The sequence below is a fragment of the Liolophura sinensis genome, chromosome 8 (genome assembly GCF_032854445.1).
Source record: "Liolophura sinensis isolate JHLJ2023 chromosome 8, CUHK_Ljap_v2, whole genome shotgun sequence".
Classification (NCBI taxonomy): domain Eukaryota; kingdom Metazoa; phylum Mollusca; class Polyplacophora; order Chitonida; family Chitonidae; genus Liolophura; species Liolophura sinensis.
The window spans coordinates 54,750,737-54,767,830 of NC_088302.1; the positions used below are offsets into that span (position 1 = coordinate 54,750,737).

Below are 17,094 nucleotides of genomic sequence, written 5' to 3' on the forward strand. Positions count from 1 at the left end.
GACGGTGACTTTGACTGTTATAGTAGAGGCAGCTGAGTTTATTCATTATGAAAAGCTGTTGAATAACACCTTACAATGGACAGTAAATTCGTTTATGGTGTCCACAAAGTGGAGTTGAATGGTACTTGTATACTTCTAGCTGACAGACTACTAGTTGTTCAACAAGAGTGGAAAAACACAAATAGTGCAAAGAATGATGCACATTTTAGAAAGTTAACTGATTCATGCAGTAGAAAAAAAGGCTCATTTGTGCACTTGATAAAAAAATTTGAATGCGCCTACCTGTTCCCCTATCTCAGAGATGAGGATCTGTGTGCAGGGCTGTGGGAAACGAACCTCTTCTCCGTCTAGGCTCTCCCCAGGGCAGGACGCTCCCAGACGCTGTCAGGTAACAAGCAAATAGGGACAGGTCATCATAAGTCCTGAATCAGTAGGTGAGAGGCATAAACTCGTACCTTACTGTAACCTACACATACATCACATGTGGAGTCCAAAAACAGAACAACTACAAGAAGTTTGTCAGGAAAGGGGCTCATTTTATGATTTGATGAGAGGAATAAACTGCTCCCTCAAAGTAATCTACATTACATGCAATCAGTTTAATTACTTCAGCAAGCAGCATTTCCCTTCAGGAGAATCAGATACATACAACCAGAAAGGAAGAAAAGATGTACTAATGGAAAGCATGATGGTTTGCAGCAGATAAGGCCACTTTTCCACTACAATCACAAGGTAAATGAACAAATTTTGTGCTCACATGACTGATATCTGAGAAGGCTGCCATCTGTCAGCTGAATGACCACGGTCTCCCCTGCAGGGGCAGTAGCCATGTTTAATACTCTCCCCTCCATCTCAATACTGGACCTGAACAACAAGAAACAGGAAAACTTCACATACACTCATGTAGAGCTTCATCTGTGTGTGGATTTATACTTATGCTTTAATGCTTCTTTCAATATTATTTCAGGCATATCATGAACGAATTCTCATGCAGCAAGATTGTCTTAAGTCAAGTCAATGATGATACAATGGACAGCGCTGCCTCACTGAAATGCCCTCAGAATATACTTGAATAAACACTTTGTAAACATGTGAAACGGTTGAAAAGTTACAGTATACAAGCAAATATAAATGTACATTATGTATATAGCAGCACTTTTCTCTTACTCCACAGTGAGATGTCTATGTTTGTCCTCTGTAAACTCAGTCTGGTATAACATGAACTGCCCCTCCACAGTGGTACCACAGAACAACACACAGCTTGCATGATCCAAGAGAAGTGGGTGAAAGACATGGGATAAACAGCAGTGTTCTTAGGAAGCTCTTCTATGCTGGAGGCAAGAAACAGAAAAAAACATGCATACATTACTCAATGTGAAAAAATAATAATGATGGGTTCAACTTTTCTTGTCCTTTATGGAAATACACACACACACACACACACACACACAAAAAACAGGTTTACAACTTGGCTTTTTTTACAGGATGCTAATACTTCAGGTGTATGAAGGCTGACTGGTGAAGGAACAGGGCACCAAGGGTATATGCTGATGAAACACAAACTCATTTCTTGACTCAAATTCCCTATATGTAGTACACTAGAAGTATTTGTCTCTTTGGCAGCTGGCTATGACATCCCCCTTCCTGTATGTACATAGCTTATAATTCCCACCACTCATCCCCCACTGCACCCTCTAGTACCATACCTATAAACATGATCCAACTTGAGAACATCACAGCAGACCACAAACCCAGGTCCCCCTGCCCCAGTGGCCTTAGTCCCTTCCCTGAGGTGACTGTCACCTGTAAACAAGAAAACAGGCAAAACAACTGATTATGAAATCAATTCATTCATCAGATCAACAGTGATTTCAGACACGCAGTAAAATATTACCTAATTTTCTTTATTTTTAAACATAAATAAGTTGTTCATTTTAGAGTCAGTTTTCATGACTCATTTCATCCTTTAATATCCTGAATTCACTGGCCTATGATGTTAGCTCTGGCACCTGTAATCAAGTCAAACAGCTGCAAGAGAAAGGCCTACTAAATCCCACCTGACTTTAATCTATACACAGCTATGCGGCCATCCACTAGGACAACGGCCATGTCATTTGTGAAGGGAGGCGGGGCAAACATCACTTGATTGACAGCACATGGCAGCTGAAGTTCATATGCAGACATGGGAGGCGGGACTACCATCCGTTTCATTGGTGTAATCAGTACTTTATCTGAAAGATAAACCACATTGAAATTTATACAGGTGTATTTGAAATATGATACATGTATCCCTGTCGTGCAATAATCAATGCATGACGCAAATGTCAAAAAGTTATTATGCATTTTGAAGAAAAAACTACTGTAGTCCCAAAACTAGCTATCAATAGAATGGACACTTTTGACATGTACCTCCATCAATGACAGCTACAGTTGCTTGATCCTCACTGCTTTCTCCCCAACTCGTATTTGTCACCCAGGACCAAGTATACTGCATATATTCTCCTCCAGATGTAGCAATATGAAGCCTGTATGCATGTTCCAGGTCCCACAACACAGACACTACTGTGTTTTCCCTGGATGTGTTAAAGTGAAGGTTCTGTTTGAGGTACCAGTGATGGTTTCCCATTGTCCACAGCTGAACTACAACATTAACATTCCAAATGAAATAATTACTGCGCTACAAAGAGAGATGCTTTCATTCAAGCCCAATCAAATTTATTGATACATGAATATTATAAATTTATTTATTTATATATTTGATCAGTGTTTTTCGCCATACTCAAAAATATTTCACCTACACAACATCGACCAGCATTATGGTGGAAGGAAACCGGGCAGAGCCAGGAGGAAGCCCACAACCATTTGCAGGATGCTGGCAAACCTTCCAATGTATAGCCAGAGGGAAAACCAAGATGAGCTCGACTTGAACTCACACCAACTACATTGGTGAGAGGCCCCTGGGTCATTATGCCTTGCCCGAGGGAATCCCACGAAAATCTGAAGGTTACTGTATAGCATATTCAGCTGAGTAACTATTACTGCAGAATTAGCCTAAGGAAAATCAGACCACCCTAAATTTACTTCTTTGCCATGTTTGCTAATTTTTCTACGAGAATATTTCACATAGATCAAATGTTTATCGTCACTTGTTCTAAACTGTGGTAAATTTTTTGAATATGAATAAAATACAAAATAAAAAAAACAGCAGGAATGTATGTTCAAGAGGCGCTATTTTGCAACACATTTATTGCTAGCTCCTCACTACACTTCCTGGCACATTCACAATTTTTAACTTTGCCCGTGTGTAATACTGGAATAGCAGTGAATTCCTACATACCAAACCTAAAACATCCACAATACTCACAAACTAATTACATTTAAAGTGAACTGCTGAGGAAATATAATACTTCTGTCACAGTTTGAGTGATAGCCATAGGGTCTCCATGGCTGAGGTGGTTAGCATGGCGCAATGACCTGGGAGCTTTTCACCAATAAAGTTGGTGTGAGTTCAAGTCCAGCTCATTTTGGTTTCCCCTCTGGCCGTGCATGGGAAGGTCTGCCTGCAACCTGCAGATGGTTCTGGGCTTTCTTCAGGCTCTGCCCGGTTACATTTCATCATAATGCTGGTCACTGTTGTAAAAGTGAAATATTCTTGACTATAGCCTAAAACACCAATCAAATAAATAAATAAAATAAATTCTATGTGACTGACTTTGTTGTTGTCAATTCTAGCATAAAATGAACACCCGACATAAACAAGGTGGGTTGAGATTAAAAATCAAAACTCACTGTACGACCTTGGAATGAAATCTGCCTTGGCTCCGTCTGGTGGTAAGTCTTCACACCACACCATCAGAATACTGGAGTCAAGGTTCCAGAGTACCTCACAAACCTGTTTAGAAAACACCACATTTGACGTCACCTCACAAACCAGCAAAGAAAACACCACATTTCACAGTCTGTAATGTAGTCTTCATATAAAATAATCCAAATTACATATACCTAATTTCTCTACCTCGTTGTATAATATAAAAGGGCAATCTTCAGAATATGTCTTAATACACATTGTGAAAACATGCAACACGGCAATCAGAGAATCCCACCAGCTCACCTGGTATAGCAGTCAACTAGACAATGGAATCAAAATAAAGATAAAAGTTGGAAAGTGTTGAGGTTGTAAAGACATCTTTGTGGGCAGTTTGTGCACAAAACTGAGGCAGCAGTCTTTGATATGCAAATTGTGAACTGCATGCGGCAATCCGTGAACAATTCCGACGCTATGAATGGCTCAGCAATGTCACAACTTCATTGTGAGGTGTTCGAGTACCAACTCGCTGGAGTGGTCTTTGATATGCAAATCACTTCCCATGATTGGCTATCTCTGTACTATGGGTGGTCACTGCAGCCCTCTGATTGGCTGAGCAAATAGTTAGCGGACAGCAGTCACTGTCTGCATGGATGGTTTAAACATTCCGTCACAGTATAGGAACGCACATGTATCAGCGAGAGTCATAGGCTCCTAGAAGTGATACAGATGTGGGAAGCTTTCTACAGATACTGTGTATACCAGATAAATTGATATACACCAAGGTAAATTCTTACACTCTACACATCTGGTGCAGTAGCTAGAGACAAAAAGCTGATCTAGATAAGTGATTGCATAAGAAACCATAGTCCTACAAGGCTTGTTGAAGTCTGTGTTTCCAGGAGAACAGAATGAGGTCAATCTGAATGTACGTCCATAAAACAGGAAAATGCTCAAATCGTCAGAGGAACCCTATACTCTTCTTTTTCTCCTACATGTAGGTAGTTCATGTGAGTAAAAATTGTAACCTTACATGAAACTTTTCTTGATTACACTAATGGTAAATCTGGCAAAGTCCATAAATCTCATAAGCAATAAGATCACAGAAACCCTGTATACAAGACACTGTTACCCTGCATGGAGGCTTAACTTCTAGAGAACGCGTTTACTACAGGAAACAAATTGAAAATTATATAACTGGTAAATTTTTGAACTGAAAGTCTATCAATTAAAATAATTAAAAAACAACCACAAAGCCCATAAAACAAAAACCAACAAAACAGTTCATCCCTCCATCAGTAGGCCCTTTATAGATGTACACACGCAAAAAGAAATATTAAAAAAAACACAAACACAACATAACTTTCTATTGCTGTATGTTGGAGATACACGTACAATTGCTATTATACAGGAGCTATAAAAAATAGCTTAACCTGCCATCTGAGAATGTGCATTTACACATCACACCTTAGACTAGGGAGCCAGAAAAAAACCTAACCTTCAATCCATGTCTGATAGCCCAACATACAAGAGCTAAAAACACACAGCTTACCCTGCCATTCAAGAATGGACAATTACACACCGTACCTTAAACTAGGGAACCAAAAAAAGCCTAACCTTCAATCCATGTATGATAGCCCAACATACAAGAGTTAAAAAAAGAAAATCTTAACCTTCCATCCACGTACGTCCTCTTTACCCACCATGCCAACAACTAGAGAGCTAAACAACAAAGCTTAAAGGATTAATGTCCACATTACTTGTTTATCCATAACTTGCTACCCTTGTATGTATTGCTGAGTGGAAAAACTAATTTGGAAAGAAGTACAGTAATCTGAGTAATGTGGCAATAAAATCACTAGATGATGAGGCTGGGGTTCTGCATTTTTTCCCCCAATACTTGGTAGTGTCCAACGAATGAAGTCATACCAGTCCAACCTTTACGAACTGTCGGAGATTCGGTGTCGATATTTAAAAGCCACACAAGTGACAACATGCATCTCAAATTTCTCCACGAAATGGTTTGCTGTTCTGCATACCGTTGTAAAAACATGTTGGCGAAGAACCCTGGGGTTAGTTTTTTCAAGTTTCCAGACAATTTAGCCCTCAGGAAGGCATGGATTCATCGCACAAGACGGAAGGGTTTTATACCCACCACAGACAAATCTTTGCCAGGCTGACAGGAGTTATACCTGTTTGGCGTGCTTGAATATTTTCAGCTAAAATATAACTAGGAAACTTCAACAGTTGTAAAAATTTTGGCAGTATTGCCTTCATTAAATGCACAAAAATTAATGCCTGCAAAGAAAGTTGTGAAGTAAATCCAATCGGGGATAGAATGATATTTATTGTGAAGCGGACAGGGGGAAAGAATTGTAAATATTAAATCTGATATACACATGTAATGTACTATGTAAAACAGGATAAAGCAATAGCTTACCAGTCCTTATTGCCCCTGCCCCCTGTCACAATCTCTCGCCTTAGTTTGAACAGGCGAGCTAAAAAGCCTGATGCATTACAGTAACACAAGATGTGCATACAAGCAACATAGTTCATCCTTTTAGACTAGAACACAAGTTTTGTGTTGAGCCCTGTGTGCATGTTACAGCACATCACTGCTGACACAAAGATTGTTGTAGGCATGATGACTGACAGAATGATTATTGTTAGGATGATCACTGTGAACATGATTGTGGTAAGGATGACTGCAATAGGCATGATTGCTGTAAGGATGACTACTGTGAACATGATTGTGGTAAGGATGACTGCAATAGGCATGATTGCTGTAAGAATGACTACTGTGAATGTGATTGTGGTAAGGATGACTGCAATAGGCATGATTGCTGTAAGGATGACTACTGTGAATGTGATTGTGGTAAGGATCACTGGTGTAAGGATGACTACTGTGAATGTGATTGTGGTAAAGATGACTGCAATAGGCATGACTGCTGTAAGGTTGACTACTGTGAACGTGATTGTGGTAAGGATGACTGTAGTAGGCATGACTGGTGTAAGAATGACTACTGTGAACATGATTGTGGTAAGGATGACTAATAGGCATGATTGTTGTACGGATGACTACTGTAAACATGACTGTGGTAAGGATGACTGCAATAGGCATGACTGCTGTAAGGTTGACTACTGTGAATGTGACTGTGGTAAGGATGACTGCAATAGGCATGACTGCTGTAAGATGACTACTGTGAGTGTGACTTTGGTAAGGATGACTGCAATAGGCATGACTGCTATAAGGATGGCTACTGTGAACGTGATTGTGGTAAGGATGACTGCAATAGGCATGATTGCTGTAAGGTTGACTACTGTTAACATGACTGTGGTAAGGATGACTGCAATAGGCATGACTGCTGTACGGATGATTGCTGTAAGGATGATTACTGTAGGCATAATTGCTGAAAACGCATAAACCACCATATCAGATCTACAAGTATGCACAATATTCAGGACTAATATGGCTCTACCTTGACAGAATCCTTGTCCATTGGAAGGGTGAATTCCCCATGGCGCAGTCCATTCTTCTCATAGAATATGACATTATGTTTGTTGGGGGATTTCTGAGCCGCAACAATACAACTGCCAGAGGGTCTGTGAAGAAAACACAAAGGTGATGTACAAAGTTATCAGCTTTCTGTTGCTCATAAGTTAGAAGTTACAACAGAACATCGCCTAGCTGTAGGTCTAGACTGACACAAAAGCAAATCATTTACAGAGGTAAATTAATCCAGTAATATACATCTTACAGCAAAACTGCGTTCAAATGAAAGTGTAAAGATTGTGTATCCTACTTCCATGCCAATGGTTGCTCCAGTCCATCAGCCTGTTCACAGGTCGACTGTAAGACACCATCACGGCTCCACACCCGCAGTTGTCTACAACCTGCAACACAAACACCACACACTCCTCCTATTAACATTGATATGTTATTTACAAAAACTCCAACGACAGTTGTAGCCGCATCAACACATTTCGTACATAAAAGAATGATGTTTGCCATAGTCCCAAAACAAGCAAAACAACTTTTCACCAGCCAGATAATCACAAACAAGTCCTAGAATTTTATGGGGCAGGCACTGATTGAGTAGCTTATTACCAATGAACCAAAATTCTGATTTCCTGGGCCAAATGAATGGCTATTATGGTAAAGATGTTAAATTAGAGACATCTAATTGGCTTAAGACATGACATCAACTGAGACACAGCCATCCACATGCAGCCCTTGCACATATCCATGGTGTTAAGAAAACTGATTTAAATGTATTAATGGTCTAATGAACACCCATTTCCAGAAATAAAATAAAATAATGATATTTGTCAATAATGCACGGGTTAAATTATTTATTTTTAACTTGAAGACAACCACTAAGCTACATTACCTTAGCAGCTGAGAGCTGGTGAGTTTACCTGAGGTCTGGCAGACAGAGCTGGTCACAAAGAACTGACCATCACCTCTCCAGCTGAGGCGTGGACAGCGGTCATCCCAGGGCAGGGCTGTGCTCACATCCTGCTTCATACATAAATGTGGTATACAAAATTACTTAGGTACTGAAATAACAGCAAACAATTATTACACATCAGCCACACTGAAGCGAGGTCAGTACTTAAATTTGGTTCATACACTTAAAGAAAACCAGTGCCCACACAGCTAATATACAATACATAACATATCTCTCTTTGATTTATACCTTTATTTCATTGAAGGTAAGACCACTACCATGAAATGTCACAGTAGATACATGTAAATGACTACTGTAAATCTTAAAACTTTTCAACCACTGAAGCCCTTTATTCTGTGGAATTTATGCACACAATTATTATTAAAATGATGCTAAAATGATTTCTTTGCGTCATTTAAGATGCCAGCTTCACAAAATTGTACAAAGTATTTTTCTACACCTCACAGTTCTCCCAGAATGTTTCCAAATAATGGTTGCTGAGATGGTTGAAAGTTTGAAGAATTATGGTACGTGTTGTACAAAGAAAAAGGTCATCTGAGGGTGCAATGTAAGGCTTTAATCAGAGGTTATTTGTAAGCTAGTTATCGCAAGCTCAACTTGTCAAACAAAAAGCTTTAAAACAGATATATTTTCTGATTTTCTTTTGTTTTTATTGAAAACTTAATAGATAGACTTTCACAACTAAACAAACTGGTGCATAGATCCTCATAGAAGCTAATATAAAAGAACATTTCAAGATTCACAAAATATCCTCACCACAGCCACACTACCAGTGTGTAGTCAGTGCCTCTTCCTGCTATCAGAGTATCCTCACCACAGCCACACTACCACTACCTAGTCAGTGCCTCTAACTGCTATCAGAGTATTCTCACCACAGCCACACTACCAGTACTTAGTCAGTGCCTTTAACTGCTATCAGAGTATTCTCACCACAGCCACACTACCAGTACTTAGTCAGTGCCTCTAACTGCTATCAGAGTATTCTCACCACAGCCACACTACCAGTACCTAGTCAGTGCCTCTTCCTGCTATCAGAGTATCCTCACCACAGCCACACTACCACTACCTAGTCAGTGCCTCTAACTGCTATCAGAGTATTCTCACCACAGCCACACTACCAGAGCTAAGTCAGTGCCTCTTCCTGCTAACAGAGTATCCTCACCACAGCCAAACTACCAGTACATAGTCAGTGCCTCTTCCTGCTAACAGAGTATCCTCACCACAGCCACACTACCAGAGCTAAGTCAGTGCCTCTAACTGCTAACAGAGTATCCTCACCACAGCCACACTACCGGTACCAAGCCTTTAACTGCTAACACAGTGTCCTCACCACAGCCACACTACCGGTACTTAGTCAGTGCCTCTTCCTGCCAACAGAGTATCCTCACCACAGCCACACTACCAGTACCTAGTCAGTGCCTCTAACTGCCAACAGAGTATCTTCACCACAGCCACACTACCAGTACTAAGTCAGTGCCTCTAACTGCCAACAGAGTATCTTCACCACAGCCACACTACCAGTACTAAGTCAGTGCCTCTAACTGCTATCAGAGTATTCTCACCACAGCCACACTACCAGTATGTAGTCAGTGCCTCTAACTGCTAACGGAGTATCCTCACCACAGCCACACTACCAGTATGTAGTCAGTGCCTCTTCCTGCCAACAGAGTATCCTCACCACAGCCACACTACCAGAACTAATTCAGTGCCTCTAACTGCTAACACAGTATTCTCACCACAGCCACACTACCAGTACTACATGTAAGTCAGTGCCTCTAACTGCTAACACAGTATCCTCATGACAGCCAAACTACCAGAGCTAAATCTGTGCCTCTACCTCCTAAAAAACCCTTCTCACCACAGCCACACTACCAGCACTACATGTAATTCAGTGCCTTTAACTGCTATCAGAGTATTCTCGCCACAGCCACACTACCAGTACTACATGTAAGTCATTGCCCCCCAACTGCTAACACAGTATCCTCACCACAGGCACACTACCAGTGCTAAGTCAGTGCCTCTCCCTCCTAACAGAACCTTCTCACCACAGCCACACTACCTGTACTACATGTAAGTCAGTGCCCCTAACTGCTAACAGAGTATCCTCACCACAGCCACACTACCAGTACTCCATGTAAGTCAGTGCTCCTAATTGCTAACACAGTATCCTCACCACAGCCACACTACCAGTACTACATGTAAGTCAGTGCTCCTAATTGCTAACAGAGTATCCTCACCACAGCCACACTACCAGTACTACATGTAAGTCAGTGCCCCTAACTGCTAACAGAGTATCCTCACCACAGCCACACTACCAGTACTACATGTAAGTCAGTGCTCCTAATTGCTAACAGAGTATCCTCACCACAGCCACACTACCAGTACTACATGTAAGTCAGTGCTCCTAATTGCTAACAGAGTATCCTCACCACAGCCACACTACCAGTACTACATGTAAGTCAGTGCTCCTAATTGCTAACAGAGTATCCTCACCACAGCCACACTAACAGTACTACATGTAAGTCAGTGCCTCTAACAGCTAACATAGTATCCTCATGACAGCCAAACTACCAGTGCTAAGTCAATGCCTCTCCCTCCTAACAGAGCCTTCTCACCACAGCCACACTACCTGTAAGTCAGTGCCTCTTATTTGCTAACAGAGTATTCTCATCACAGCCACACTACCAGTCTTAAGTCAGTGTCTCTCTCTGCTAACAGGGTATCCTCACCATAGCCACACTACCTGTAAGTCAGTGTCTCTCTCTGCTAACAGGGTATCCTCACCATAGCCACACCATCTGTCAGTACTAAGTCACTGCCGCTCGCTTGGCTACCTGCTTACCTTTAGGGTCTCTTTGGCTGCTGATTTTCCCACAGATCCATGGAACTGAGTCTCCTTCTTCCCCCAGCCAACATTTACAAACACAGCTGGTAGGAAACAAACAGGACACAACAGCTGTCACTGGCTCGATTTCTCATTGCAAATGCATCCAGTCGTAGAATAAAATTTTAATAAAACAGGAACCCATTTTCACAAATACAACCATTAGGTCCTGTTCACTTTTAAAAATGACAAAGTCAACAGTACATTCTATAATTTTGATTCTAAAATCTCTGCCTATTTTTTACTGAACATTCCAAAAAATGTTTTGTTTTTTTCTGTATGGTAAAATAAAGTATGAGTACCTTCCCCAAATTCAGTTTGATTTAGAGTCGTCTCCATGATTGGTTCAAACTCCCTTGTCATCAGCAGCAGTGTATCTCTCCCTGACACAAAGAAAAACGACTCTATAACAATAAATATGCTCCAAGAATTTTGTAAATAATATTTGACACTATTGTTAGTAGTGCTGCCTCGGTGATTCATCACTGTGAGACATCAGGTATGAACTCCTGCCCCTCATCCACTCCAGTATCCACAGGTGGCAGACTCCAAATCATAGCTACTGGCCTCACTACACCACTAGTGGATAAAGGCTAGTCACCAAATAACCTGCACTCTCTCAGGTTATTTCAGTTTTGTCACAATTAATAGTTATTCATAGATTTGGGCTTTGACACGCAGACATTCAATCCATACATTACAGCCTAGACAGCTTCTTGTTAACTACGAGGATTACAACACCATGTCTTGTGTCTTGAGGCATGGCATTTCAGTGAAGCAGTGTTGTAAGTATGTTGGGATATAATAACATTGGGACCAGCCTCGTTCATAGAGCTGTTGTGATGTGACCTAGAAAATCTTGAACATGACCTTGATGACAAATTAATGAAGGATTATGGCCTGATGAGAACTCAGCAATTTTAGTGGCAATGATAACAAATAATGTCTACTGAGCATTCCAGCCTGTCCATTTAGAATGCCAATTTAACCAATTACAAATGATACAAAAGACAGATTTGCCCACACGCTAACTGCATGTGTTTGTATTTCTGTCACACATGAATCAAAAACAATTAACTTTATCACAAGAACCTGAGAAGTGATGGCGCAACATTAGCTGGTCATGTTAAAACCAAAGACTGTGCTACCACATGAGATGTGAACCTACAAATCAAGATTGCATCCAATGAAAAGACAGGACTGACCTGTGACAAGGCCTACGATTTCCTGGTCAGGGCTCCACTGCATGGCCCTCAGCCCTGTCTCCACACTTCCCACACTGTCTACCTGTACAAGAAACACCGTACAACCATGACAGGCAGTCAGGTATTTTACACGTGATAGCACTTCAAAAAGCTTCACGTCACAAATATCAGATAACATAGTTTTATAGATGTCAAATCATATCTACATTTACATATATAAAGATGAAATATCAGGATTTCCTTCAATGATAAATTGTTATTTCACAGTTTGATACTGTAGGTCTACATGTACATACATGACCTTTGATGTCATATTTTTTATATTTTACACCCAAAACTTGATGACATTATGCTTCATAAAGGTTCAATCTGAGCATCGCTCTATGACATTATAATACATGAGTAGTCCCACATCATTTGTTCCTCTATATACACAGAATTCTGTGTAAGCTTATAGCTAAAAAAAAAGCTTGCTTGGTCTTTGACAAATTCTGAATAATAGAAACCAACTAGGTTTTCACTTTCTGCCCAACTCTCTGGAAATCCCTGTGTCTGATAATTCATGATGCTTCAACTGTACCGACATTACAGTGAGAAAATCAATAATGTAACAGTAAAACATTTGTTTTACGGTAACAACTGGACAATTTTTTTATATCTTTGTTCTTTTGCTGATTGTGCTGCTTGCTGAAGTGTAAAAGCACAAGTCAGCGGCTCGATGTGTGAATGAGACAACCTCAGAGATGATAAGATATTTACTGTCTCAGTTCATCAGAACTTTGTACGATTAAAGTAAAGTTAATGCGTCAATCAATCAATCTGTTCAGATACGCAAAATCATATGTTCCAAATACAAATAATAAAATGAATATTCTATTGTTAGATTTCATACACATTGTTCAACTGACAGATGGAAACAGTCCAAAATATTTATGGTTTAAAAGCCTTCACTATGCAGTATCGTATACCTATAAAAAGATCATGTCAGAGCCGCTCACCAATGCGGTCGCTGTGAATTCAAGTCCTCTCTGGCCGTACATGGGATGGTCGGCCAACAACCTGGTCTTGGGTTTCCCAAGGGCTCTGCCCGGTTTCCTCCCACCATAATGCTGGCCGCCATCGTATAAGTGAAATATTCTTCAGTACGGTGTAAAGCACCACTCAAATAAGTAAATAAATAAAAAGATCACCTCAATCCTGTTAAGTTTACTACACTCCAATGGCATCCTTAATACTAATTGTTCATTTATGAATATCTTATCAACATTTCATTACAATGCCAGGCCTTGCACTTCTGGATGGATGATGTATGTTACATCACAAAACCCACCAACTGGCTAATCCTGCAAGACACATTTTCAAACTGGCATATACCTGCTGTAAAATACAACTCCATAAAATGACATCTCCGGTTGCCATAGCAACACACAGTGACTGTTGACTGGCTAGATGTTCCGCTCCAACAACCAACCCTGAGCCATCAGCTGGCAGATAATTGTTTTCTCCATCAGCTAAATAAATGCTGTCAACTATCTGGAGATGACAAGAAGAAAGACAGTGTCAAAGCCAGCAATCAAATTTCACATTTACTAAGCCAGTAGAATTTCTATTCCCGTATAAGTAGGAAAGTCGTTGCTTGTTTTCTTAAGGCAACACTAATTTTATTTTGTGTTTTACTAGAGAACTGGCGATAAAAATTCCAAAATGGAATAAAAATTCACTTTTTATTTTGTCTGGTCTTGATGTACTTATGATTTTCCAGTTTTCAAGGTTTTCCGACAATGCAAACATGTCTTCAGCAGGAAAAATTGTTGGGATAGTTAACATTTCCCACAATTACATGATTTTATTTCTATATGTTCCTCCGACATCTATGAAGCAAAAGACCTATTGCTCCAGTAAAACAGCTGTTGCCTAAGTGTAATTTAAGCCAAAATCATTTAGTTTCAGTAATGACATCCACTCTGATAACCACAGACACATGAGCAATAGCTTGCACCAGATATTATTTGCACTTACTGAGGAGAGATTGGGATCTAAGAGATGTATGTGTGTTCCGGTAACACAGTAGATGTTTCCAGTGTCATAGTCCACACTGATAGCCTGCACTCGGGACAACTGTGGGATTCCAGAAACACGCAGGCTGGTCAACAGCTGAAGATTCCTCATACTGACAAACTGCTCAATCAAAGTATTTGCCTGTTCAACATTTCAATAAAAAAATCATTACTTTGTTGCCTTAGAAAGGTTAAAAGATCAAAGAGAAGAACTACTCTACTACGCTACTAGTTGAAAGACTTCCTCAGCTGTGGAGAGCCATATATGTGTACCTGTGAAAAAAAACAATGTATGCGTCAAGTAAGAACTGTAAGACACATCATACTGCAGAGGAAAACATCCACTCTTTTCGTTCCATTTCAAAATATGTCCTTTATTTTAAGTCCACAAAGATGGGTCATGTCTAGTTTGAGCACACTGACTGTTTGTTGAGGGATATTTCAATACGCCATGATCAAGGCTGCTCAACCTACAGTCAGAGGCCAGCCAGCCCCCTCTGTGACATGGTGGGGAACAGGTGGCAGCCCTAATACACACTCCATGTGCCTCAGGCTGGCCAAATCCACATTGTAACATCTCCCATACCAATCATCACATACAATTATGTGATGGTACTCTACTGTTTTTAATCGCCACGGTATGGCTGAAATATTGCCGATGTGGCGTTAAGCCATAATCATTCATTCTACTGTTTTTAAGACAGATGTCATGTATTTAAAAATGGGAAAATACAAATTTGGGCATGTGCCCATAGGCGGACTTTTGTACGTTTGCTTTTCTAACATTGATGATGATTCAAATGTTCATGTGACTCAGTCAAATGGCAAGGCAAATGGCGGTTGTACTGAAAAGAGGTAGCAACATTTTAGCCTGCATTTTCTGCATTAAACAATACTTTATTGGACTAACATAACGAGATATATGGATAACAACTTCTGCTTATTTGGAAGCGACATTTTGGTATAGATACTAATGCTTGAAAATGATATTAGTATCTACACCGAAATGTCGCTCCCAAATAAACAGAAGTTGTAATCCATATATCTTGTTATATCATCCAACTCAACTTCTAAATGCCTCTCAATGTTTATGGGATTACTGTTACAAAATTGGGTGTGATGATTGGAAGGGGAGATCTTATAACAGGAATCTGAGCAGCAGGAAGTAAGTGGAGTTCTTATTCGGGTCGTCACTTGTTAGCCACCATGTCGGCGAGGGTGTTGGTCTTTCACTATAGGTTGAGCAGCCAAGCGTAAGTTAAATACTCCTCGTCCAACAGTCAATGTACTTGGACTAGGCCATGCCAAACTATTTTTGAGATGCACATTTATACATCTATTTTAAATTTCTTTCGGCAGGATACTACTAGTGAGATACAGGATCATCACCTAAAGATAAAACATTCTGACGTGAAATCAAACATCAGGCTATGTAAATCCATTGAAGTTTAGAACCACACAACTAATAATTGTAAATAAATATCAACAGTGTTTTTGCGTCATTTTTCAGTACCTGATAACTACAGATTACCTTTTCTTCTGGACACCCACATGATTTTAGGTACATCATAAATTAATACATATAATATATTCAAATTCAGACCAGTCAACATTAAAAACATTATTGAGAGCTCAGTTACCGATGCTGTCTACGCGAAGACATTCACTTCTCTTGAATGGAATTCGGAAACAATTCACTGATAGCCGATACTGGGACGAACAGGATCAACATGAAGTCTCAATATTATGTTGCCCGTTCACACGATTGGAAAAGAGCAGTTCTGTCAAACTTCCACGTGCAGCCTCCGTAACATTCTTCGATTGATGCACATCCCCATGAGTCAGCTGGGACCCTTGCAACACAAGGACCAGTGTAAATAGTAAAACTATAACCTACTTCAGTTTTAAAATTTGTGCTGAGAAATAAATATTTTTTATTTCGTGTACATATCTACATAATTTTATATAAGACTAAACTTGATAAATGAATTATTCAGCGAACTTACATATTCCTTCAAGTACCTTGGTAAGGATTTCAATGAACTCGTCCACAGCGACCACGTAGCTTTTAATTCCGCCAATTTTTACCTCCCAATAGGGCTTCAGCAGATGGGTTATGTCCCTTAAACAGTTCAGGCCGTGTCTTGCAGGTCAAACTCGGAGCGTACAGCTTGATTGCCACAAGATGGGCAGGCACGTGTTGATCTCTCTAAACAACAATTGAATTTTACCATGCCTTCATAGTAGTTAGCATAGGCACCAAATTGTAGTCGTGTAGGGGGACAAAACTCATAAACTTGTGTCTGAACAGATAGCCCTTGTGTTGTATAGGCACGCGGTACACAGAAAATTTAAGAAGGGAAGAGCAATGTAGATATGAAGGGGCTGCATCTCAACTACCGGTATTGAAAACACGCGAATTTAGAATGTAGAAGCTGCGCGAAATATGCCGTTTTGGCCGCATTATCTTCATTTTTGGAGGGTAGAATAGACTCTTAACACCTTCGTCCATATGTTTGTTGTGTAACCCGATACCTCTGAGCCTTGTTTCGTACTGAGTCAAATCCCGAGAAAGCGCGGCTCAGGATTTGACTCGGTACGAAACAAGGTTCAGCTTCAGCGCGTTACACAACAAACACCGCCGAAACCCTTACGCAAACATGAATTTAAC

The 17,094-nt window shown here is 40.2% G+C and overlaps 1 protein-coding gene across 1 annotated transcript in view; it reads right to left on the reverse strand.

The window, feature by feature from the left end:
* The window catches only part of LOC135472855 (putative elongator complex protein 1), a 55,776-nt gene extending 39,573 nt beyond the window's left edge, over nucleotides 1–16,203 (reverse strand). Inside the window, 18 exon segments of the mRNA XM_064752560.1 lie at nucleotides 283–357; nucleotides 359–381; nucleotides 758–864; nucleotides 1,168–1,193; nucleotides 1,196–1,331; nucleotides 1,707–1,803; nucleotides 2,058–2,231; nucleotides 2,410–2,640; nucleotides 3,790–3,892; nucleotides 7,285–7,408; nucleotides 7,609–7,699; nucleotides 8,225–8,324; nucleotides 11,120–11,205; nucleotides 11,464–11,544; nucleotides 12,367–12,448; nucleotides 13,741–13,899; nucleotides 14,386–14,696; nucleotides 16,064–16,203. Of these exon segments, the coding sequence (XP_064608630.1) occupies nucleotides 283–357; nucleotides 359–381; nucleotides 758–864; nucleotides 1,168–1,193; nucleotides 1,196–1,331; nucleotides 1,707–1,803; nucleotides 2,058–2,231; nucleotides 2,410–2,640; nucleotides 3,790–3,892; nucleotides 7,285–7,408; nucleotides 7,609–7,699; nucleotides 8,225–8,324; nucleotides 11,120–11,205; nucleotides 11,464–11,544; nucleotides 12,367–12,448; nucleotides 13,741–13,899; nucleotides 14,386–14,535 (1,845 nt within the window). The 5' untranslated portion in view covers nucleotides 14,536–14,696; nucleotides 16,064–16,203.
* Between the last annotated feature and the right edge of the window lie 891 nt (nucleotides 16,204–17,094).